At 43.3% G+C, this 25,066-nt stretch overlaps 1 protein-coding gene across 4 annotated transcripts in view; it reads right to left on the bottom strand.

The window, feature by feature from the left end:
• Nucleotides 1–542: 542 nt before the first annotated feature.
• LOC127224677 (protein NDRG3) overlaps nt 543–25,066 on the bottom strand; it is a 61,718-nt gene continuing 37,194 nt past the window's right edge. For 2 of the 4 annotated variants that reach the window (XM_051187780.1, XM_051187789.1), the window contains 14 exons: nt 22,628–22,733; nt 20,501–20,621; nt 18,787–18,849; nt 17,479–17,539; nt 16,658–16,744; nt 14,905–14,961; nt 13,091–13,194; nt 12,154–12,219; nt 11,988–12,039; nt 9,799–9,846; nt 4,764–4,799; nt 4,586–4,637; nt 3,264–3,302; nt 543–2,148 (listed from right to left, as the gene is read on the bottom strand). In XM_051187780.1, the coding sequence (XP_051043737.1) occupies nt 1,967–2,148; nt 3,264–3,302; nt 4,586–4,637; nt 4,764–4,799; nt 9,799–9,846; nt 11,988–12,039; nt 12,154–12,219; nt 13,091–13,194; nt 14,905–14,961; nt 16,658–16,744; nt 17,479–17,539; nt 18,787–18,849; nt 20,501–20,621; nt 22,628–22,733 (1,074 nt within the window). In that variant the 3' untranslated portion in view covers nt 543–1,966. The remainder of the gene's footprint in view (nt 2,149–3,263; nt 3,303–4,585; nt 4,638–4,763; nt 4,800–9,798; nt 9,847–11,987; nt 12,040–12,153; nt 12,220–13,090; nt 13,195–14,904; nt 14,962–16,657; nt 16,745–17,478; nt 17,540–18,786; nt 18,850–20,500; nt 20,622–22,627; nt 22,734–25,066) is intronic. The other 2 variants (XM_051187798.1, XM_051187805.1) reach the window with 1 other exon arrangement.

Here is a 25,066-nt window from a genome sequence, read left to right as displayed (position 1 = left end):
CCTGTAATAGCCACCAGCTCTCCTCCCAAATCCTTCATTAGTGACATAAGCAAAGTCCTCTTCTAGTCCCAGAGTGGACCATTATTTCTACCCTTTAGAAGATGATGGGCTCCTTAAACTATTCTTAGAGGGCATAAGTACAGCAGCTTCTGGAAAAATATAGCCTGCTATCTTAGGAAGAACATAGGAGAGTGGTTATAAATTATCACATGACAGTTAGGACCAGGAATTCCACAGAGATGATGGAACATTAGATATAGCCTAGGCTTTCTCAGATTCTAGTTCCCTTTTATCAAGAATAACATTGTCAGGCTTTTTGGGAGTTTTGAGGAGACCAGGGCATGTCAGGTAGATGGAGAATTCAGCATGATATACCCTTATGGACTGTGATACCTCAAATACATTATTTGTTCTAAAGTATCTGTTCCTCCCTCTATTAAGTGTCACTAAATGGGATAAGTAGTCCAGAACCGGTTAAAGAAACTCATTCCCAGCCCGAGCCTTCAGAGAGTCGCTTAGAGAAATGACACTGGCAGCCAGGGAACAATGAGACATATACAGCTTTATTTAATCTGTAAAAAGTCACACTCTGGCAGAGTGACACCTTCCTTATCTTAACAGAAGCAAGGGGTGTGTGAAAAACCTCTTCCTCAGATTTGGAACACATGACCCCAGTTGGACTCACATCTGGATATGTCCTAGAGCAGTCCTTGCTGTGTGACAGCACATGACCCCGGCTGGACTCACATCTGGGTATGTCCTAGAGCAGTCCTTGCTGTGTGACATCTTCCTCTCACAGGGTCTCCCTGGCTGGTGTGACCCCTCACCGACAACCTAAACAGGGCTACCCTGAGACTGTCCCCTTCCCTCCTATAAAGGGACATTGCATGTTTAAGACTGTCCCAGAAATGGGTTCCACTTCAGTGTGACTTGGTTTCCATTAATGTTTGCTGAAACCTAGGCTACACTTATTTATCATGATGCTGTGTTAATGATTCCTCCTTTCCCCCCCTTCACCGTTGACAGTATGTTTAAATCATACTGTCCCCTTCTCTAGGACAGGGGAACGGAGAACCACTCTCCCTCCATCCAGACCTGGGAGGCACTTCCTGCAGATGTGTGAGTGTCTGGGAAGTGGTATCAGATGCACTTTGGTCTGCGGAGTGGAGCCTGGTGCTTTGTCTTCCGTTTTCCTTGGCTAATCTTAGCGCTTCGGCCAATTCTTTGGAGAAAACTCCATGTCATATAGACATCATTTATAGGTTCAGATCCTTCCCCCCAACTTATAGAATAACATTTATGAATCCACTTAGGGGAGGTGACTGCCATCTTGCCTATCTGTGTAACAGGTGACCTTTCTACTGGTCACACCCAATCAATAGTCCACATAGTATCTACAGTCCCCACATCCCTCAGGTCTGCTCTCTCCTGAAAACAAACAAACAAACTGCGAATATTGTCCAAGTGGAACCAAAATCCAATCTTGTGGCTCAAGTCATCCAGTTATCTGCCCTGCATATTTCCCTTTAAAACACCACTGAGAATGCAAAAAAAAAAAAAAAAAAAAAAAAATCCCTTTGCAGAAGCGCTACAAGAAAGCATGTCTAAAATCACAGAACTATGCACACACAGACACAGACACGCGTGCTCGCACACACATGGAGTTAGGAATCAAAGAATCTCATCAGATACATATTTGAGGGAGACTAGGGAAAGGCTGGCAAGAGAAGATATATGGAGATCAGATCGGATCAAGATGTTGGAATGTTACAGTAATGGCATGGGTGTGGTTCTTGGTATATACAAAAAGGGGTGTGTGGAGAGAATGGTAAATCCAGGCTATTAGAGAAAGGTTCTGTGGCCATGCATGGGTGAAAGTGGAGGCCAGCGGACAGGATGAAATGTTCTATTATGGAGAGGTCATTTCAAGGAGGAGGGACTTGCATGGTCCAGGGGGAGCATCTGCTTAGCAAGACACCTCCATGGTCTGGTGTCTGTCCAGGACATCAGGGGACTCACAGGATTCTTGAGTTCCATCTGACTGATTGCTGGTCACAGACCTGCTAAAGGGGCTTTCTCCAGAGCCAATGCTACTTGAGGTGGAGTGGGTTCGTGATCGGGCGAGCCGGGTCATGCTGGCAGATGGTACTGTAACAAAGAACCAGGAGATTAGGAGGAGGAGCTCGGTGAAGCCCAGGTACTCTACAAGTTTCACCAAAGACCTTACCTTTCCCAGCCCACCTCAGATGATGCCCAGGACAACATAAGAGATGCCCCCACTTTGCACTATTTGCTCAAGGTGACTGACTATATGCAAGGCTGCTTTGACCCCCCCTGCATCTGGATTCTCCCCAGATTCTATTTCAGAGAATGATGGGAAACCCTAAGGGCAGAGTAAAGCCTCTTAGCCGTGTCCACACCATTCATACAGTGATTATGAAGGTGGCTTTGGGAACACATACTGGTCACCAAAACCTGCAGTGCATGCAAGACTAAACCAAAAGAAAGGATGACAAACCACACAAGTAGGAATGTATTTCACAAACACAGTGCAAGCCCGATACAACAAGACTACCATCCGTGACCACAGGCTACTGATGCCCTCTGGGGAGGAGACACGGACAGGCAGAGGGAGGGAAGGTGTTTTGGAGCTGATAGCCATACAGGGATGAGGTACAGGCTGTTGGGGGTCGGGGGTTGAGAGGGGCCTGACTCAAGGTTATTTAGTTTAGACTCCTATTTTGTTACTTATTACTTTGACTCTAAGATCCTTTTAGCTTCAGCAAGGCCTGGACAGGGCCTTCCCTGACAAGAAGTCACTGCCCTTTATTCTGGATCATCAGTCACTGTCTATGCTATCATTTCATCACTTGGGTCAAAAGATACCATATCTGTGGTGGTCTTTGGATACAGATGCTAACATTTCTACCTAGAGTTAAGGCTGCAGGCCCGTTTTGATTCCTGTCTAGGCATCTCAAGGATTAGTAAATAGGTGGTGGTGGAAGAGGGGACCCCCCCCCCCACACACACACACTGAGCGTTAGCTGCCATTGTCACCCTGACTAAGGATGAGAGGAGGCCTGGGCAGTTCAATGGACTCCTCTTTACTTACAGGCCTGATCTGTAGGGTAAACTCTTAGAACACACTAAGCCCTGTTCTATCGGGCTCTCACTGTACAGGAAAACCGCGGACATGCTGCAGGCAGCCAATGCAGCAGGAAGAGCATGGTTGGGAGGCGGGCAGGGCCAGCACAGGAAGGTACCTGACTCGCTGCTGAGGTGACTGAGCTGCACATACGGGACTGGAAGCAGGATGGACACAGGAAAAGGCAGGTTAGTGACCCACAAGAACTAAGTGACAGTGACAACTGTGGCTGCCTAGAAGATGCTGACAGGATACTGAACCAGGGATGAAAATTTCTTTCAAGATCCCAGAGAAGAACACTGATGCTTAGATACCGCTGCTAATGTCATTTCTCAAAATAGACAATCTATTCCACCCTTAGTCTATAGGTAGCCATCCTACCCTGGCTTAGAAGGAGGATACATGATTAGGTATTTTCTGGGGAGACAATGAGACTAGGTTAAGAGATGACTTCTCCTGGTGAGCCAGAGGGCTGTGTGTGTGGGCTCGGTTGGTAGCAGCTCACAGACGGGGACAACATAACCACTCTAGACAAGACATACATGGTCTTCCTGGCAGCTACAGGTCTGAATGGAGGGCCCAACTTTCAAGGTAGCTCACCAGTGGCCACCATCTAATGGACACCAAAGATGGAAAAACTGCCTGCTGGGTAAAGAGCTGTGTACTGGGGTTAAAGGTATTTGTTATTTCCCCTGAGAGAAGCAAGTGTGAGTTTCTGTGACAAATGAGAAAGCTCAGGGATCTAAGAGGTAAGAGCCTAATATTGAAGCACATGGCACAAATGTGCTCTAAAACTGCCAGCTCATCTCACGGTATAACAGACCATCAAGGACTCTGTCCTTTTCTCCCAGAGCCTTTACTTTGCTTCCTTGGGCCAGGAAAAATTGCTGGGTTCAGATATAAATCATAAGCCCTGATTTATAGTTAAGGTAGCCAAAGCTTCAGTGGTTAAGATGAGGGCCTGGAGTCAGACTACAAAGATTTCAATCATGGCTATGCTGCTTACTGGTTGCCCCAGGAGGTGAGCTAAACATTCTTGAGCCTCAGTGTGGTATAAAAACACTTCTTAGAGCCAGGTGTGGTGGCGCACGCCTTTAATCACAGCATTGGGGAGACATAGGCAGGTGGATCTTAGAGTTTGAGGCCACGCTGATCTACAGAAAAGTTCTAGGACAGCCAGGTCCACATAGAGAAATCCTGTCTCAAAACAAACAAACAAACAAACAAACAGAAAAAAAAAATCTCCTCTTAGTCTGAGGACATATATGCTGCCAGCCTAACTTAGACACACACACACACAAATGAACACTTCATACTCTATTGTTTTCTACTTAATGGCTGACTAGCAGATGGGTTGTGTCTTGAGAATTGTGGTCTCCCAGATGTTAAATGTATCCCATTACCCATACATTTCTGCTAAGTAGAAAATATACTACTCACTGTAGCCCATTCCCTGCAAAAAGTACTTGAAGGCCTCGGTGAGCTTCCCAGGCTGGGGGAACAAACAAAGAAGGCATTAATTTTTGTATAAGAAGAGAGGTAGCAATGAGAGAGAGGAGAGGGAGGAGAGACAGAAAGAGAGAGAAGAGAGGGGAAATTATTATGAACATGTTCTTACCTGAACTACTTGGGGCAGTCCTCCACAGTCTGCCATCTAGAAGAGAAAGAACACCCAAGTCAGCAGGACCTCCACTAAGGGGAATGCTCTCAGTATCCCAAAACCTTTCAAAGAGATTAGGAATGAACTGTAGACTCCTTGATGCTTACTTGCATCCATCTTTGTACACTCTATGCAGTCTTGATGCTGGCAATACCCTCAAACCGAAACCCGAGAGAGACATCCAGGGCTGTTCATTCACAGGATGTCAGGACCAGCTTTCATGCTTGGGCAGCTACAACTTTTCAACCTGTTTCTGCCTGCACCCAAACAATCTTATTTTTCACAGTCCTCAAACAACATGCTCCTACATCTCAGTGCTTTATGCTCTGTAAGGCCCCTTTTCCCTACTAAGAGGCCAGGGGCATAGTTTGCTATGTTGCTTAGTCCTCCACTTCTTGCCTCTAAGTACTTGGGCACAGGCATGTGTCACCATGGCTCATTAACCCCCTCCCCCAAAGACAGAGTTTCTCTGTAGCTTTGGAATTTGCTCTGGAACTTCCACTGTAGATCAGGCTGGCCTCGAACTCAGAGATCCACCTGCCTCTGCCTCTGCTGGGATTAAAGGTGTGCACCACCACTGCCCAGCCCATGACGGCTTTCTAATCCCCTTCATCTCTTCATTGTTTTATCTAGGACAAAGAGATGTGATGCCATCAGGAGGCGAGACCTTGTCTATCCCCTCCCCCCAGCTGGATCTAGTGGTGCTGTTCACTTTTGAATGGTTTTCATCAGGCAGTCTGAGAGCTTTGCTAGTCACTGGAATCCCCTGTTAATTCCTGACTTTTGGATATTATCCCAGAGATTCTTCAATGAGGCTGGAGAACTCAAGTCCCTAATGATATGTCAGAGATGTAGCAGCTGCCAGCCTGTACTCAAGACTTCCCAGTGACTTGACCTCAGAGAGGAACTCTTCAGCTGGTTTGCCTCTATTTAAAGGGATATAAAGGGTATGGAGAGAAGGCTCAGTGGTTACAATAAGCACCTGCTGTTCTTCCAGAGGACCTGGGTTTGATTCCCAGCTCCCACATGGTAGCTCACAACTGTCTGTAATCCAGATCTAGAGCATTTGAAACCCTCTTCTAACCTCCTTGGACACCAGCCAAGCACATGGTATGTACGTGTACACACACCCACACACATAGGCAAAGTACTCATGCACATAAAATAAAATAAATTATTTAAAGCTATATGAATCCTCAGCCAGGTAGTGGTGGCACACACCTTTAATCCTAGTACTTGGGAGGCAGGGGCAGGTAGATTTCAGAGTTCGAAGTTAGCTTGGTCTACAGAGTGAGTTCCAGGGCAATCAGGGCCTTTACACAGAGAAACCCTGCTTTGAAAAACCAAAAACAACAACAAAACAAACAAACACAACTCATATGAATCCCCGTTTCACTGCTAGAACTAACACTTCCTTTAAATGAGAGCCATTTATTTAAGATAGGAGAATGCTAAAGAAAGCATAAGAATTTGAGGTTAAGAAGGTACAATTTGAGAAAAACAAGCACGAGAAAAGACCATTTAACCTGACAAATATAAAATAGACCAAACTAGTGTGGGATTAGATTTTTATAGTTTTGAAGCTAAAAACTGTTTAGAAGTAAGACACTGTTGCATATGCCTTATTATAATGTGTGCCTTGAACATCTGGGGCAAGGCCACCAAGGTTACATAGTGAGTTCCAGGCAAGCCATGACTATATAGTGAGCTACTGTTTCTACGAGAGAGGGAGAGAGAGAGGGAGGGGGGAGGAAGCAAAGGAAAAAAGAGAAGAAAAGGGAAGGGAGAGGAGATAAAGGACTGCTAGTGGAGAGGAAGTTATTGTCTTTGGGGTGTGGCCTCTGGTGACTTATGCTCCAGTGGATAGCTGTACACTATGCCCAGGATGGCCTGGTTAAGCATAGAGGGTTACAAAGTAAAAACAAAGACATGAAAGTGGGGTGGGGAGATGGGGGCTGGTGGATGTGGCAAAGGCATAACAAAGGGTAGGGAGATGAGTGTGACCAGAAAATATTATGTCTGAGCCAGGTATGGGGGTGCACATTTTTCATTTCAGCACTTTGGAGACAGAGGCAGGGAGATCTCTCTGAGTTTGGTCTGATCTACAGAGTGAGTTCCAGTATAACCAGGGCTACGTAAAGAGATCCTATCTCAAAAAACAAAAACAAAAAAATAAATGCCTGAGCAATTTTAAAGTAAATTATAAAAAAAACAAAATAAAAATAAACCAAGCATATGGTTGGTTAGAACCATAAAACAGGTCCTATCTACAGAGAATATGGGAAAACTACATATATCTTTTTTCTAATGCTGGGACCTCATAACTAGGTACCCTCTGAACTACATCCCTTGCACAAGGAAAACTATTTCACATGTTGATGCCATTAGATACTTTTGAGTATTTGTTTAATGTGCCACAGGCTCCATTCTAGGCTGCTGAGGATGGGTGTGTGTGCCCAGAAACAAACCTCCTACATGGCTATTATAGTGAAAATCTAATTGGAATTTTCCTTTCTTTAAACAAATATTTATTCTTTGATAATTGTTTTTTTCATTTTTAATTATGCTTTAAAATTTTTATTGTTTTAAAATCATGTGTATGTATGGGTAAGCATGGTGGTGCACACAGGAGACAGAAGCAGGCAGATCTCTGAGTTCAAGGTGAGTCTTGTCTACATAGCGAGTTCCAGGTCAGCTAAAGCTGCATAGTGAGACCCTAACTCAAAAAACAGACAAACAAAACAATACACACACACACACACACACAATTAAAAATAACGATAAAATAAATCTTTAAAAAATAAAATTATGTTTATGTCTATGCATATGAGTGAAGGTTACCTGAAGAGGCCAGAGGTATCAGATCACCTGAAGCTGGACTTATAGGTAGTTGTATGCCTTGGGACATGGATACTGGAACCAAACTCTTCAAGAGTACCAATGAACTCTTAACCAATGAGCCTTCTCTCCCACTCCTATTAGTTTTTATTAAGTTTTAAAAGTTGCATTTCTTTATTGTGTGTGTGTATGCATGTCATGCCTGGTGCATGTGTGTGTGTAGGTCAAAGAACTGGTGGGAGTCAGTTCTCCTCTACCGTGTGAGATCTGGGGATCAAAGTCAGGTTGCCATGCTTGGCAGCAAGTGCCTTTATTTGCTGAGCCATCTAGCTGGCCCATGGTTTGTGAGCTAGGGTCTCACATAGCCTAGGCTGGCCTAAACTTGGCATGTAGTTGAGAATGAATTTCAACTACTGATTCTCTGACTCCCAAGTCTGGTTTCTGAGGCATGTATCACCATACTTTGTAAAAATTAAATTTGAAACCATAATTTTTGTTTTGTTTTGTTTCTGTTTTTCGAGACAGGGTTTCTTTGTATTGCTTGGAGCCTGTCCTGGAACTCGCTCTGTAGACCAGGCTGGCCTTGAACTCATAAGATCCGCCTGCCTCTGCATCTTGTGCTGGGACTAGAGGCATGCCACCAACGCCTGGCTGAAACCATACATTTTTAATCCGTATTTTAGAGAAGGCCATTGGTCATTTGGAGTCCAGACCACTGCTGGACAGCTTCAAGCACTATGCTTAAGTGTGTTCTGAGAACTCCACTTGCTAGTGGTGACAGGGCTTGCTCTTTACACACACTTGAGAGAGAGAAAAGGCAGGGCAGAGTTTTGCAGATTGGGACAGTGAGGTGGCAGCAGAGCGACAGGCCAATTCCCCAAACCTGAGCAGAGGCTCCAGTTCCAACAACGTTCATCCAGGGCTTCTGTAGGGGGACACTTCATAAGGGTAAATCTTTTTTCTGTTTTGTTTTTGTTTTTAGAGACAGGGTTTTTCCATGTAGCCTTGGCTATCTTGGAACTCACTTGGTAGATCAGGCTAGTCTTGAACTCAGAGATTTGCCTGCCTTTGCCTTCCAAGTGCTGGGATTAAAAGTGAACTGCCACCACCCTTCCAGGGTGAATCTTGACAATCTAGACACTTTTAACAAGTGCAAGGAGGTCTAAGAGAAAAAATGTACCCCTTATCACTAAGACATTCTTATAAGTTTCCTTTAAAACATAACAGGATGGCAGGGCATTGTTGGTGCACACCTTTAGTCCCAGCACTCGGGAGGCAGAGGCAGGTGTATCTCTATGAGTTCGAGGCCAGCCTGGTCTACAGAGCTAGTTTCAGGACAGGCTACAAAGCTATACAAAGAAACCCTATTTTGAAAAGCCAAAAACAAAACAAAACAAACAAACAAAAAAACCCAAAACTAAAAAACAAACAAACAAAACCCACAACAGGACTCGGGATAGTCAGTGGGATGGGAAAATGGTTATGACATAAATGGGGGAAAACAGAAACAGGGTTATAAATATTCCGATCTTTATTTGCTTGTGTGTTTTGTAGTTCAGGATAGTCTAGAACTCATATAGCTCAGGCTGGCTTCAAACTTAAAGAAATCCTCCTGCCTCAGTCTCCTAAGAGTTGGAATTAGAGGCATAGGCCACCATCCCAGCTTGCTTTCTTCTTTTTCTTTTCTTCCAGACAGGGACTCTCTATGTAGCCCAATGAGATACATTTGTATCTCCTGATTACAGGCATGTGCCAACTTCTTTTTTCTTTTTTTTTCTTTTTTCTTTTTTTTTGGTGGGCAAGATACAAGCATTTAGAAAATACATTCTTTAGGCTGGTGAGCTGGATCAGAGGATAAAAATGCTAGCAGCAAATGCAGCCAGGCCTGACAACCTGAGTCCCACCCTTGAGGCTCATGTGGTAGAAAGAACTGACTTGTTCTGTAACCTGTCCTTGTGTGTCTTTGCACATGTTATCCATCACCAGTAAATACATAAATGTAGTTAATGTATCATTCTTAGCCTGAGAGAGAAAGAGAGAGAGAGAGAGAGCCAACTGCCCATGAGCAGAGAAAAGAGAATCATTCTGTATGGAAACAGAGATGAAGCATGTCTAACTTAACACATATGTTTGGCTGTGAAAAAAGACACATTACCTTTAGCAAAGTTGTATTTATAGGGTCGAGACGAGAATTACATTCAACCTGAAAAAGAAAACAATTTTATAAATTGCTATAATTACCATGCCAGTGATCTTATAAGCCTAAGAGATTGTCATGTGTGATACACACTTTGTGTGATGGTTTAGAGTTCATTTAAATTTTTTTTCATTTCCTTTTCTGATGCTATTGTCTTTAATGAACAACATGCTGAATCTAACGGCTCTTCCTGCTGGCCATGACATGTGGGCAAGGTATGTTCCTTCTCTGAGAGGCGAACAGGACTGTGGCCCTGTCCTGCTGGGATCTCCTCCATGCTGCCCCAGCACAACTGGCCTTTCACCTGGGCCTGTGCTTTGTTTCCACCTCCCTGCTCAGGCCCTCCTGCCTGGAATGAGGGCTGCCACTCCCCAACCACTGACTCTCTGCCTCAAGGTCTCTGGCCCCCAGTATGAAGCTGAATTCTTCTGTGACTGTTCCCTTGCAATGGTCAGCAAAATTAGGGATGACAGCATGGTACATCTCTATGTTTAGGATCTTATACCCTTCTATCCATGAAGCTAGGGACCTCAAAGAAAATATGGTGAAAAGATAATCACTGAGCACATGCCCATCACCAAGCTATATACCTCCAGCTCTAGAAGGACAATAATTTATGGCTTATTTGATCAACAAGCTTTCCCTTATGTTTTCTAAGAATATACACATAAAACCTGTGATAAGAGCTTAGAAATCAGTGGGGGTGAAAACGAAATAACTTCAAAAACTTCACAGCTGTGTGGAATGAAGACACAGAAGGTCACGTAGGGTTTTCAGAGACAGACAAGAAGAAAAGGTGAGTGTCTAGAGACTTCCAGAGGTAGAAAAAGGAGGACCGTGCAGGACACTATAGTGGCGAATATAATGTGAAGATGCACACAGAGGCAAATTCAGGGCAGACTGGAGCTCACTGTGGAGGGCAACATGGTTTCTGAGGTGACAAGGTCTGAGTGGTTCAGGACAGCAGTGGCACATGTGACATATTAAAGAGGCAGTGGCCATTAGGGAGTGGCTCTGGTTACCTACGCAAGAGGCAGCAATCCAGGTGGACTTTGCATCTTGGGATTGCTGATGGCCAGGTATACAAAACTCCTCTAAAATCAGGAGATGATCTAAAAGCCAAGTTCAAGTCAGAGGTTTAATTTGTCCTATGTGAATGACAATGCAGGTTGTATAGACAAATGTACCATTTTTCTATAGAATATGTAATGATTCTACAGATAGAATTTAAAGTGGATATCTAATGGCCAGTCACAGGGCTCAGAATATAGTAGATACGCTATAAATATTTTCTAAGAAGTCAACTCCCATACTTGGATTTAGCATAATAAAGCATGCTTTGTAATTCATACAATGCACAGTGTCTCCATGTTTAACTAACCACCATCACCAGGGATGTGTGTGTGTGTTTTCTTGCAAGGCCTTGCATGATAATATGCCTTGAGCTATATTCTCAGCCTCAATGGCCAGTCTCAACACATCTATGCATTTTCCAAATCCCCAAATATGTTATTCCTCAGCCCTGAACAAACAGGATGTTGAAAATGTTGCTGAATTAGTGAGCAAAACCAGTGTCAGTTCTGAATTAGCACTTGTGCAGTGCCTCCTTGGTGTCCCAGAGCTATCACTCAGGTCTACTTAGAGCTACCACCAGAAGCATGAGGGTTCTGGCCGGGGCATCAGATCTAACTGTGATTAGAGGAGTGTCTGCTGTGTTTCAGATAAGGCCCTACCTCTCAAAAAACAGGAGTGTGGAAATAAGATGAAAAGGCCTTATTTTATCTGGTTAAACTATTTTATCTGGTTAGTGAATGTGCTATTTAAGTCAACACAAGGGGAAGGGTTGGAGGCTCTCAGCAGTGGTGGTTAACTTCCCTTAAGTGGAAGGCTGAGTGTCAAAAATCTGACAACAATCGCCACAGAACAGACAGCAGCACACAGAGCCATCAAGGATAAATTCGATGAGACCTGGTGACTACTGAGGAATTGACTTTCAAAATATGTAAATAAAAGTAAAACCCAGAAGGTGCAACTAGGTACAGCATGACCGGTGTGGTCGTGTTCTGTGACACCGTGTCAGCTGTGTGCCTGCCACACACACCTGACTACACTTCTGTCCCAGCCTCCTCACATCAGCACATACTCACCACAGCCTCCACAGCAGGTGAACTGTCCCCTACCACCAGTAAAGTAGAACACCTACGGACACGCGGGAGAAGAGGAGTCAGTCCCAAGTAAGCACAAACACTGTGGACAATGGATTCGTCGTGACAGGAAGACACAGCGATGCAGTCGGGAGACTGAGGAACTTACTTTAATGTTTTCGACCTGTTGTCGTTTTGGCCCAGTATAGGTCTTTCAATCTCCAGGTCTCTGCGTCTAGACAAACAAAGCAGAATCAATATCGTCTGCAGGAAAATCATGGCCCTTCATGTGTTTTCCTACACATGTAATCCAAAGCATGATGGACTAGGAACACTCTTTGCACCTGAAGAAGGAAAGGCCCTGAGCTGTTCTCCTGAGCAGCTGTTTCCATGGCACCCTGCAAGCTATAGAGCAGGAACAGGGATTTTATGGGATGCTAAGAAGGGGGAGAACTTTAAAACTCAAACAGGAGCACTACTGCAATCCTCAAGGTAACTTGAATTTTCCAAGTGGTCTTTAGGAATGAGCCCCTTAGGAGGAGAACTTTTACCTTTTTGATTTCAATTGAAAGTAGGAAAGCTCTCCAGACCAGATTGAAAACTTAGCAATGTACATTACTGGCTATGTAACTCTGCAAGCTTACAGCTGACAAATTTAGCCTTTCCCATCATATTCCCTCTCTGGAAAAACTATGGGTAAGGTAAGACTCGGTGCTCTCTCTTCAGCCTACCCTCAGATTTGCAGAGATAGGAAAGTAAAGTTTGAAATACTCAAGGGAAAGGGAGTTGGCTTACACTCAAATGTTATTCTGCCTGCTTCATGATGAGGTATCAGCAAACAGAATCAAAACTAAGCCCTAGTGCTCTCTCCATTGTCTTTCTACATACGATTCCATCCCTCTGGTGCCTACCATTGTTTTTCTGGAATATATGTAATTAAGCTCCTTCTAAACTCTGTCTTATAGCCCTTCCATCCTAGAATGATCAAACAGCATAGGCAATACAACAATAACAGTAGATTATTCCTCCTCTCTGCTTCCTTAGATATCACCCAGACTTAAGAGCTGGTCTACACCATTAGCTGAAGGAATGAGAACCAACTCTACCCATTGTAGGAACCCAAGAAGAGCTGGAGGTTTTCTTGGTTGATGTCTTGGGCAATGTGCAGTCGGTAGGTCTGAATGAGGTCCAAATTGGCCTGCAACTCCTCCTAGAACAAGTGAAAGAAAACACCAGTAAACTGGGCTGCAAAACAAGTCTATTTTGTTTGGTTTGTATTTTCAGTGGCAATAGCCTTTCTGCTCATGAGGGGACTTGGGGTAGTGCTCAGGAGTTACTAATATATAGAAACACTGAATGGCTAATATCTTTTTTATTTGCCACATTATATTTCAGTTCCATATTCTGCATGAGATGAGGGTACCAACTGGTATATAAGGCATGGCATATGTAAAGACAGTTACATAGAGCAAAACATGTAATGCCCAGACAGTATACACTGAGATTTGACTTATTTGAAGCTCATGAGCAGGCAAAAGTAGAGAAGAGAGGTAATAATAAGGACTTTGTTTAGGGGGATCAGTAAGTAGGAAGAACATAAGAGAACCTTTTTTTTGGTGGACAGAAATGTTCTATACAATAATATATATGGTGGCTACATTAGAATACAGAGGACAAAGGTCTGAGACATGCGCTTACAGTGAGTGCATTATAGTATATGTGAACGTGTCTCCTTTATCCAGGAAACAATATGGATGGAGGCCACCCACCACCAAAAGAAAGAGGTTAAAATGCCAGCACTTGGAAAGCTGAAGGAAGAGGGTCCAAGTCTGAGGCCATGCCTGGGCATAGGCACTGTCTCAGAGGCAAGAGAGGGAGGAATCAGGAGACTTAAGAGTGACTGCCTGGAAGAAACAGGAAATGAGATGGGTTGCAGATTTTCTGTAACAAGCCTGTATAAGCTCTTTCCTCTAAAATAAAAGTAAATTTGTTACACTGATAAAATGTAATAAAAGAAAACATTGAAAGAAAGACTATTACTTTGGAGCTAGACCTTCATTCAAATGTCAGCTCCATCATACTCTATGTGGACAATGGTGGCATATTATACTGTTACTGCCCTATGGTTTCCTAATCTTAAAATAAAGCCAAATGAGATGGCTCAGTGGTTAACAGCATTGGCTGTTCTTCCAGAGGACCCAGGCTTATACACCATACACAAGATGGGAAAAAAAAAAAAAATCTACTTAGCACATACATAGATCTCTCCAACCCTTCCACTTTCCTTTAGGCATATTTAGAATATTAAGTATGCACACTGAGCAGCCTTTACTCCCCGCTGGAACTGTTCCCTCCACACTCCAGCCACTCACAGCTCTTGGTCTCATTGCTGCTTCTCCATCACTCACTTCACTCACTTTTCCCTTTGAAAACAGGACTGGAGGCAAATCCCCACCAACAATTACCCACGGGACAATGGCCACCCTGCTCTAGATTTCAGTGTCCATCAGTCCATGGGGGCTGAATAAGATCATCTCTAGGCTCCTCTCACAGTAACATTTTAGCGCTCTGCTTTTTCCTTCTTCTTCTGAAGTTTGTGTTTCTGTGAAGCCTTTCCTGAACCTCCTGATGGCTCTAAAGATGTCTGGTGAGGCACTGGTGTTGTCAAACATTCACAGATGGCATTCTGCTCACAGGGGACAGGTGGGGGACATGCTGTTTTCTGTCACTCTCCAAGTGCCAAGATCCCTGAGGCTAAGAGAAGCCTGTCCCACAGGCCTGGCCTTTGCAGGACCACATGCCCTCTGACTGCATGGGTCATGCTATCTGCCAGGATGCAGCAGATTGCAAGGTACCTCTTTCTTTCCTAAAGCACAACAAAGCCAGTAAACCCAGCTCTTCAGCTTGCACAGGTGCTTACCTGCCCAAAGTGATGAGCCAAAATTATGTCCACAATGTTGGTTGTCAAGCCTGAGAGCTAGAAGATAAAAACCATGTTAGGAGAGTGAGCATATGTGAGCATTTCACTGGCTGTCCACTAAAGGAAGGTGTCCTTTACACAGATCATCTTTCAAAAACAAACCAAAAAACACAGATCAGTATCATTTCAAAGGAATGTGGAAAAAGCAAAAGTGTAAGGAACAAACTAAGAGTTCTTTCCATGGTATGAGCAGAGCTTGCCTTGAAGTGGGGCTGGAAGGAATAGTGGCCATTCCTTCAAAACTGTGACAGCCGAGACTCTGGCAGTCTGCTGCTTCGCTCCTGCCCCATTTCAGCATCTCCACTGGGTTGATTTACAACCCTGTCCAAGACGTGCAAGGGGCAGAAGAATTCCTCCCAGCTGTAGCCATCTTTATTTCAGGCAGTGGGAGGAATAGCTATATTTACAGAATGTTCTCACATTTTGAACGTTTTCCTCCCAATCCTTCCCATTTCAAAATGATGCATCTCATATCTAATAAATGCAGCAATCTGTGTAAATCTGGAGACAGTCTATTTTCAGAAACATCTCCAGCTCAAATGATCTTGCCAATTCTCCTCTAAGCTTTCTTCGGGGCTTGGGATGGGATTCCTACTGAGGACTTGATTCGCAGGTGAAGTATGGAGTTGGAGGTGGGATGCAGAAGAGGAGATGAGGGAGAGGCATGGACATGGGTCAAAGATTAAGGAGGAAAGGTGGCCTGAAATCATCCTGTGGGCTGTCAGTGAGCCGTAGGCTACAGGAGGAGGATTAGTTACTCACTTCATGTGCTGCACTATTCACAATGCTCAGACACCCAAAGTGTCCTATGAATGTCACTAGGTTGTTACACATCTAAGTGTGGGGGTGGTGTACTAGACAGGTGAGCACATTTCACATGAGTCAGACTGTGAGAACTGCACAGCAGCTGGCAACAGCAATCCTGGTACACTCCATCCAAAGATAGAGAAGGTAGTACTTCTCAAATGTAAATGAGTGTGGGGAGGGGTGGACAGACTTTGGACTCTGGTCTGCTGATAGGTAGAAAGTATATGCAGGGTCTCATTTACCTGGAATTGGAAAAGCAATCAGTTTGCTTAACATCTGAACCATCTCTCCAGACCCATACATGCAAAATGTTTTTATGTTGAATGGAGAACCCTACAAAAGGGGCAGAGGATTTTGAAAGGAACTTTATAAGAATATTCCAACAATAGACAGAGATGTCATTGCCTTTTAGGGAAATTCAAGTCATAACCTATAACTTTAAAAACTACAGTAAGACTTGGGGTATAGCATAACATTACAGTATTTGCCTAGAATGTGAAATGGCCTGGGCTTATTCCCTATACCACAAGGAAGAAAGAAATATGATGGCACGAGACTCCTTGTTGTTGTAATGATAAGCAGTGAGACACACAACACTATAATCTACAATAACAATCACATGAAGCTTCAAAACAGGTAGAAAATCTGAAAATATTCCATATCTGGCTGGGTAGTGATTACCTGTGTAAACATTTGCAAGTTATATTCTTGAAACATTTTGTGAGGGGTTATAGGTGGAGCTTGATGTTAAGAATGCTTGCATAGCACATTTAATTCACAACATTCAAAAAAACAAAACATCTCATTTTGCTTTTAAACTTCATAACGAGGTAATTTTCTAAGAGACCAGAAATTGAACAGATGGTCACCCCCATGTAGTACTTACTTTGGAAGCTGCCCAGTCAATCCAGCCTTTAGCACACGGGTCAATGTTAATGAGCACAAGACCTTCTACCAGCTCTGGATGATTGAGCTGAGAGAGAGACAGAGACAACGATGTAAGACTCTCACTCCCACTCTTTTCAAGCAGTGGACACGGTCAGCAGGTCTGTGCTGTGCCTCGCTGCCTTGTGCCTGGAAGGAAGGCTGCAGAGAGGTGCTCTGGAGCACTTCAGACAAAACCTCTTGAAATCTGACCCAGCACCTGGGAACCGGTCTCTCAAAACGCTATTGGGGCATCTCCCCTTGCATGGCTGCTTAGGGAAGACAGCAGAGGAGGGCATGCTCAACTGTCCAACTCACAGGGGACTTCCTTATGGGCAAGTGTGCTAAAACACTTGGCATAGGGGCTTATGTGGGCTGCTGTGCTACAACACGGGTTCTTGACATTTTTTCCCCTACAGCCATCTGAATAGGGAATGCCACCCCAAAGAAACACTTTCCTGTGGTCCAGGAGGAATCTCACAACAGGAGTCCTTCCACAGGGTTTGGTAGGAAACTGCAGACCCACTGTTCTGTTACACTATGGTGTCAGCTCTTCCCAAGCTCACTTTTCATGGCTGTAGCAATCCCCTCAGAAGCTGTGGCTGTGTCTCTTTACAATGTGCTGTCCTCATCTGTAGATTTTCAGGTCCTCTACACACAAAGCAAGCTTTACACACACATGTGGCTGGAGCAGCTGGAACCTACACAACCAGCACAAGCAAGCACCCAGCTGGGACTCACACACTACCTCAGGGAGTTGAGACTAATCCTTCCTGTACTTACTGCAAATCGGCTGAGGATGTAGGCTCCTGCTCCAACTCCAATACCAATGATGCTCTTTAGACTATGAATAAGACACATCAACAATGGATAGAGTCAATTACCTCTGGAAAGAATTCAAGCTGCATGTATATGCAGGGTCTTAGGTGCTAAGACAAGCTTCTTTTACTTCTCAATCTTTGGTGTTTTATCTAAGGGTAACACCATCCACTTTTTTTTATAGTTAAATGAAATATGCCATGGGCATGAGGATGCATACCTTTAATCTCAGGACTTAGGAGGCAGAGGCAGACAGATCTCAAAATTCAACAGCATCTTGTCAAAACTACCCAGAAAGAACTATTTCCATTAAGTACTACCCACTTCACATTTTTATAACTTTAAGCTTTCTTTTATTTTTAAAGATGATTTTATTTATGTGTCTACACCTGTGTCTGTGTGTGGTAAGTACAGGGTGAGTGCAAAGTGGAGCTGGAGCTACAGGCAGTTGTCAGTCACCCAACATAGAAGCTGACCAGACTCAGGTTCTCTGCAGGAGCAGGAATCTCAACTGCTGAGCCCTCTCTTCAATGTATTTTAATCCATCCCTTGACAGAATCAAGAACCAAGTTATCCTTATCTTTTCCTAAACTACTGTGACTGTTTAACTTTTCTCAATGCTTTTTGCGTTTACTCCTCTATAAATGAACACAACAGGAATAACTCTTTATTTTATGCTAAATAGTTCTACTGATATATAATTACTTTAAAATTCTAATTTGTGTATCTGTCAAGGATTAAAATCCCTTGATGCCTTTCCTTTATACCAATAAAGGAAACATTCTCAACTTTTATCTGACCTTTCAGCCTATGGAATCTGGTCTGTGTTTCCAAATTTACAACATGCCTTTTTTCTACTTGATCTTATAATTAGTCTTTCTTTTGCCCTGGTTCTCTGTCCTAGACTGTATGGCACCTACTCTGAGAGACATTCCCTAGCTAGTTTCTTTTAAGAAAAACCTACCTTTTATCTACCATAATACCAGACTTCTTTGTACTAATAATGCTTGGTGCTAAAGATCAATCTCAGAGCACAATACTTGCAAAACACATGCTCTATCACTGAGATATAGACCTATTTGTCTAAGGTGTTTATTGTGATTGTCAATACACCCATCTCCCAACTAAGTGTAATGAACACACAGACTCTTCTGTTTGTCAAAACAAAATACTAAGGCGATAGGGCTGGGCACAGATCTCAATGTAAGGATACCTGGGTTCCATTTGTAGCAACGAGGGGGAAGAAAGTGGAAGACTGTATAATCTACTCACCTTAAGTGTGTAAGAACAGGAGGCAGCATTTCAGCTAGTTCATCCATGGTGGGGTATTGATACCTGAAATCCAGAAGGACACCTTCTGATCAGAAGGCCCCCACAGTGCCCAGTCACTAGGAGACCTTGACCAGCCCAAAAGTCTTAGAGAAGAAACACACAATTTTTTTTTTCTTAAACCAAAGTCAAAAGGATGTGATGTGGTGTTTACAAACAACTGTGGCCTGCTCCATAACCCTCCATGACTGCCATGTGAGGAAGGAAGTTAAAGGGGCCACACTCCTTATACCAGAGGAAGCTATAGGAAGAGAACTGGTTGGATGGCCCACTATGCGCTATCTCCAAACCCGTAACAGTCACTCCCAGGCTCAGGAATGTCCAGCAGCAAGAGTCGACTCAGGAAGTAGCTCAGTCTGCCAATCATATTTAGGCAGTTAGCTGCAGCAGGAAATGTCACTTTCCTGGATCTATGCACCATTAAAACACTTGGGTTCCTCAAAATATATGCTCATTTATTTCACTTAGGTGTAGGATAATGTTTCTTTTATAAACTACTTTATTAGGATATTAACTGATTCTAAAATGGCCAGGAAGGTCCAGGAGCTCACTCACCCAGAGAAAGAGTAAAGAAAACAACACAGAGATGATAGAGTCAAAGAAGAACAGGATATACATGCACACACACACACACACACACACACACACAATGTTAAATTGCATTAGAGGAAGTGTGTGCATGTGTATATAGTAAATAGCCACCTATATAAGGAGGGAGAATATGCTCTCTAACCAACAGGGAGCTCAGACTGCATCTGGTAAACACTATAAGAGGTAGAGTGTGCTTAAAACTATTTATGCACAAGTCAGGAAAAAGCTTGATGGATACCATCTAGGTGAATGACAACCTGTATTTCAGAGACACAACAACTTGGAAAGAGTCAACTAAGATTTTGTAACAAGACTTCTTGGGGTAAAATCCCAGATCAGCTACTTATTTGTACACTGACACAGATCCAACAGGGCTGTGTGGATCAAGTGAACTAACAAACACAAGCATTTAAACGGTGTCTGGAAGAGCCTGGGTTCCATGCAGGTGCAGACTCTCTAGAAGTTACTGGGAAATGCAGGACAAGACAGGAAGGTCTCCCTCGTCCCTCAGAACCTCTCACTGGCACCCTGTCACAGACTTGGGAGTCTGTGACGCTGACATGCAGAGCAAGTTTAGGATGATGTTGAGTGGCAAGGCCAGCCAGATGGTGTCCTTGCCTGTCAAGATGGCTTCAGAATAAAGGGTTCCCAGGTGTCCAAAAGCCACCTTGGTGGGAACTCAAATGGGAAGGCACTCCCAGAGCAAGTTCAAAGGAGTCTGGGCTCAGCCTATGTGTTTGGCACTTTAAGAAGAGACACAGAAGTGACAAATGTAAAACAAAGGAGTCAGGGACAGATCAGAAGTGGTGTTCCAGACACATTCTGCCTCGTGACTGTAGGTGCATAGGTCCTGGCCACGAAGATGCACTCCTGGGTATGTGAAAACACACACAGGCCCTCCACACTCACACACAGGCTTCTGAGACCTGGGGCCGAAAGACAGGCAAGCAGCACCTAGATGTGAGAGCATCAGGGGGAGGGAGACACAGCACAGAGCCCCTACCGTCCATCCACCCCTTTGTCCTTTGGCCTGCATGCCTCCCGGAGATCTTCCCTGTGGCCTTACCCTGTTGGGAAGGAGGGTGCCCCTTCTTGCTGGCCTGGGGCGTCCACATGACAGACAGCAAAGTGCTGAGTGATCTCCTGCATGTCCTCGAAGTTGAAGAACGTGTTGAAACAGGATTTATCTGTGAGATAAGAACACCTGTGGGTCACGAGTTCTCCAGCTCTCCCCGGTTTTCCTCTGCCCAGCAAAGCTGTGCCACTGCTCCTTCAGCTGCAGTCCACTCAAGGCAGGTGTCTGCACACAGCCTGTCACTCAAGCTGCTGAAGGAAGACTCCATAGGCGGGGCCTCAGTGACTGCAGAGCGCCTGGTCCTCAGCTCTACGCAATGGGTTCAGAGTAGGAACCACCTTATGGATGTTTGCTGGGTTTCCTGGTGGTGCACGAAATAATCTTGTACCTACAATGTTGTCTTCCATGCACCTCGTTCCTCTATCTGACGAGGACACACTAATCTTCCCCTAACCGTAGCTAGAGGACATCCTGAGTAGATGCTCACCACATGGGACTTTGTCTCTTGTCAGATATGTGCATGGAGGAGATGCTGCTTCTTTTTTACCCTCTTAGCCTAGGATCAGCTCATGCTAAGGATCACTCCTCATGCTAAGGATCAGCCCTTGGCTGTCAACTCAACACAGGTCACCTCTGGAAGCCAGAGCAGCCGGCAGGACACAGGTTGGCAGAGTCTGTTCACCTGTAGTTAGAATGACATTCCAAGTACTGGCATTACACTATCCCTAACTTGAGCCTAATCTCATTCCAGATGTTCAGTGTTATTTTTCTACAACTTTTTTTTTTAAACAGAAGTGCCAAGGATTTTGTATTTTGAATTATCTGCATATAAATAATGATTAATCTTCTGGTTAGAAGTCAAATTTGAATATAAATTCATTTTTACCTAACATACACCTAATACAGATTGCCCAATGATTATTTACGCAATATTTTAGTGCACCTGTGTTGAATGTGACTTATTACATGAAGCCAGGCATAGAAATTTCTACTCATCACACCACAGCAGCACTAAGACAGCTTCAGATTTTGTAGTATTGTTGCGTTTCAGCTTGGATCTAACAATACTCAAACTGTACCCTAATGGAACACCTAGTTAAAGAAGCTAGCAATAGGTTGTAGAAAGAAAAGTTAGTAATTCAGAATTTCTCACAACAAAATTAAGTAAGACTCTAGCTTTCCTATCCTCAAAGGTAAACAGCACCATGGCATTAGCCATGGTAGAGCACTCACTTAGCATGAGTGTGGCCCTGCATTCATTCTCCAGGAACACAACAAAAACAGGGTAGGAAATGACTTTGGCAGGTGTTTCTGAAGTGGACATAACAGAAATGAGAATTTAGTCTAAAATCCCCCAATCACGTGCCCTGTATACTACCTAAGGATGCTAACCTTGTACATGACAATAAAGACAGAGTGTAAGAAAGACTAGCTTAGCCAGACATGTGGCACATGCCTTTAATCCCAGCACTAGGGAGGCAGAGGCAGGTGGATATCTGTGAGTTTGAGGCCAACCAGGTCTACAGAGAGAGTTCCAGGACAGTCTGGGCTACACAGAGAAATCCTGTCTCGAAGAGAGAAAAAAAAAAAGGAAGACTAGCTCTGCTCTATTAGGTAACACTGTTGTTTGGGGATGGCTCAGTGGTTAAGAGCACTTGCTGCTCTTACTGAGGACTAGGTTTGGTTCCTAGCACCTATGGTGGCTCATAATCGTCTATAACTGCAGTTCCATAGGCACCAAGCACACATGTGGTGCACATGCAGTAAACACTCATACACATACAATATTTAAAATGGAATGCTACCTGAAAAATAAAAATAAACTGAAGAGGGCTGGGTAGTGGTGGTGCACACCTTTAGCCATTATTTAATACCAGCATCAGACAGGCAGTCTTTGTGAGTTCAAGGCCAACCTATTCTACAAAGAGAGTTCCAGGACAGCCAGGGCTGTTACACAGAGAAAACCTGCCTTGAAAAGCTGATAGATAGATAGATAGACAGACAGACAGACAGATAGATAGGCAAACAAACAAGTAAATAGAGGAATATTATTGTTCCTTTAATATATAAAGATTACACATGATGAATAAAAGTGAAGTTGTATATCAAATAACTTACGGTTGAGCCCAATATCATGATATGTCAGTATAACTGGTCTGTTTCCTTTTGGTAAGCCCCTTATGGTGACGTGGACCACACCATGGGGTGTTTCAATGTCATGTTCCTGCAATAAGACAACAAAAAAATCTCAGAAAGGCTTAATGGACCAAAGGCCCACCAGAAAGAGACAGTGCTACACACACTATTTGAACTTTCTCATTCTATTAATCAAAGAGATAAATAAGTACTCAGAAAAAGATCCCTTCTTGTCCTCAAAGCTCAGTTTTGGGAGTCCAGGAAATCAAGAATTTGTTGATAAATTTGTAATTTGGTATGAGAAGGAGATACAAGTTGGATAAAGAACCAGGAAATATCTAGGGAAAGAACTGTTAAGGAAACAGAATATGTGAAACTGTTCCTGGGCAAAAAGCAGAAGCTTCAAAGATCTTGAACATATGTACATTTGCAGCTAATTCTGGTAGACACCTAAAAGTATGTTGGCCTAGAATCTCTCTTTCTTGGATGTGTCTTACATTATCTGTCACAGGAGTGACTCTTGACTGTCATGTTCATAGAATAAGTTTATAGACTGAAACCTCTGGGCCATGACTTCCGAAAGGCAGGAAAGCATCTGGTCATGTGGTGCCAGTCCCAACAAATTGGTGTTTGGAACTGAGAGACCACATCTGTGACTTAGTGATTCTCCTGAAACAGGAATAACCTTGGTAGTTTCTGGGTGGCCTGGCACTACTCTAACTCCTGGCTCTGTCTGTGTGCACTCTTAAGACATCCTGGACTGCTCTTGGTTTAAGGTGTGCTGTGCAGTTTGTCAGATATATCCCACTAGACCTGAACTGAAGCAAAACTAAATTGAGATGCTGTCAGAGTAAAACTCAGCTTAGGGAACTGAGTCAAGCCAGAAAGGTTTGCAATTGGTAGAACTGGGAATGCCTGAGGCACAGAGAATGATGGAGAGAAAGGGAGGGGGCAGAATGCTGAGGTTTATTCTCTTTAACTTTTACATTTCTAAAAAAATAAAAAAAATATATAGCACTTAGTCTCATGAATTTCTGCTGAAGTTGCCATCTGTCTCAGAAATTTCACATGAATAAGAATTAGTTGTGCCAATGGGAATCTCAACAAATGCAATTGGTTACCGGTATAATTTTCTACTTAATAGTGAACCTCATTATAACTTTGGTTTGTCTCATATGGAAAAGACAATTTTTGCCTAATAGGACATCATATATCTCAAATACTAGGCTCTAGGCCACAGCAGAGAGGGATCTTTACTGATTCAGGGTATGCAGGCTTCACTCCCAGGTACTGGTTTTGCCTATTAAAGGTCACTGCACGGCTTACATAAAGAAAGGAAGAAATGAAGACTAGACTTGTGTATTGTTAACTGGTTATGATACAAAGCATTGTGTTTGGATAGAAAGACTATAAAGATTATAACAGGGGTTATAATATGGACATTTATTTATAGACATGCCAGGTTTACACATGTATGTGCTTACATTCTATACCTGCTTGCATGTACACAAACGCGTGCGTACACACACATCAAGTTAACCCTTATTATATTGCTATATTCTGATCTGAGCTATGAGACTAATAGAGCAAACCAGAAGTTTTTTGCCTTAGACAGAGTGGCAATCAATGAAACCAAAATTCAACAAATCCATAATAACAGCTTATGACAAACCCAGCCCTGTCCTAGAAAATTAGGAAAGCAATCAGGAAAGTACAAAATGCATCCCATGAAATGCTGTTTGACACAACCAAGAATGTAGAAAAGAGCTCACACATACTCTTGGAAGACATGTAATTTGAAACAGGTGCTCTGGGGAAAGAGTTTGGTAATTTCTAGCTGCATTGAGAAGGTCCTATCTACAACATCTGTACCCTCAAAGGTGTGTGTGTGTGTGTGTGTGTGTGCATGCAGGTGCGTGCATATGTCTGTGCGGTTTTTTTTAAAAAAGGTATCTCATTTTATGTCCCTGGTCACAATCCTCCCTTCAGCTATACCTAAAGAAATTCTCAAATATGGTTATGTACACAAAACCACCAATCACATTTATTAAAAAATGTTCCCTTATACATTAATAGGGAAATTAATAAATCAATTATGATCATATATAATGAAGTAAAAATGAGTAAATTAGCAGTATAAGCATCAATACCAAGAAATTCTTAAAAATACACTGTCCAGTAAGAGCAGGATAGAGAAAACGATGTGTGCAAGAAATTCATACAGTAATTTCACAGCACACCGCGAATTTTATGTGTTTATGATATTAAACAAGTACAGTACTAGAAGAGAGGTAATGTATGCCAATCTTAGGGCTTTATTTCCTTGAAGAAGGAAATGGATTCTGAAAAGGAACTCAAGGGGACAAGTGTCTAATCTCCATGTTCTGTTTATTGAGAAAAAATACAGGAGGGAAAAAGAAT

This window comes from Phodopus roborovskii, unplaced genomic scaffold, assembly GCF_943737965.1.
Source record: "Phodopus roborovskii unplaced genomic scaffold, PHOROB, whole genome shotgun sequence".
Lineage (NCBI taxonomy): Eukaryota > Metazoa > Chordata > Mammalia > Rodentia > Cricetidae > Phodopus > Phodopus roborovskii.
Note: the sequence above shows the minus strand (reverse complement) of the source record. Positions and strands in the feature narration are given on the sequence as shown.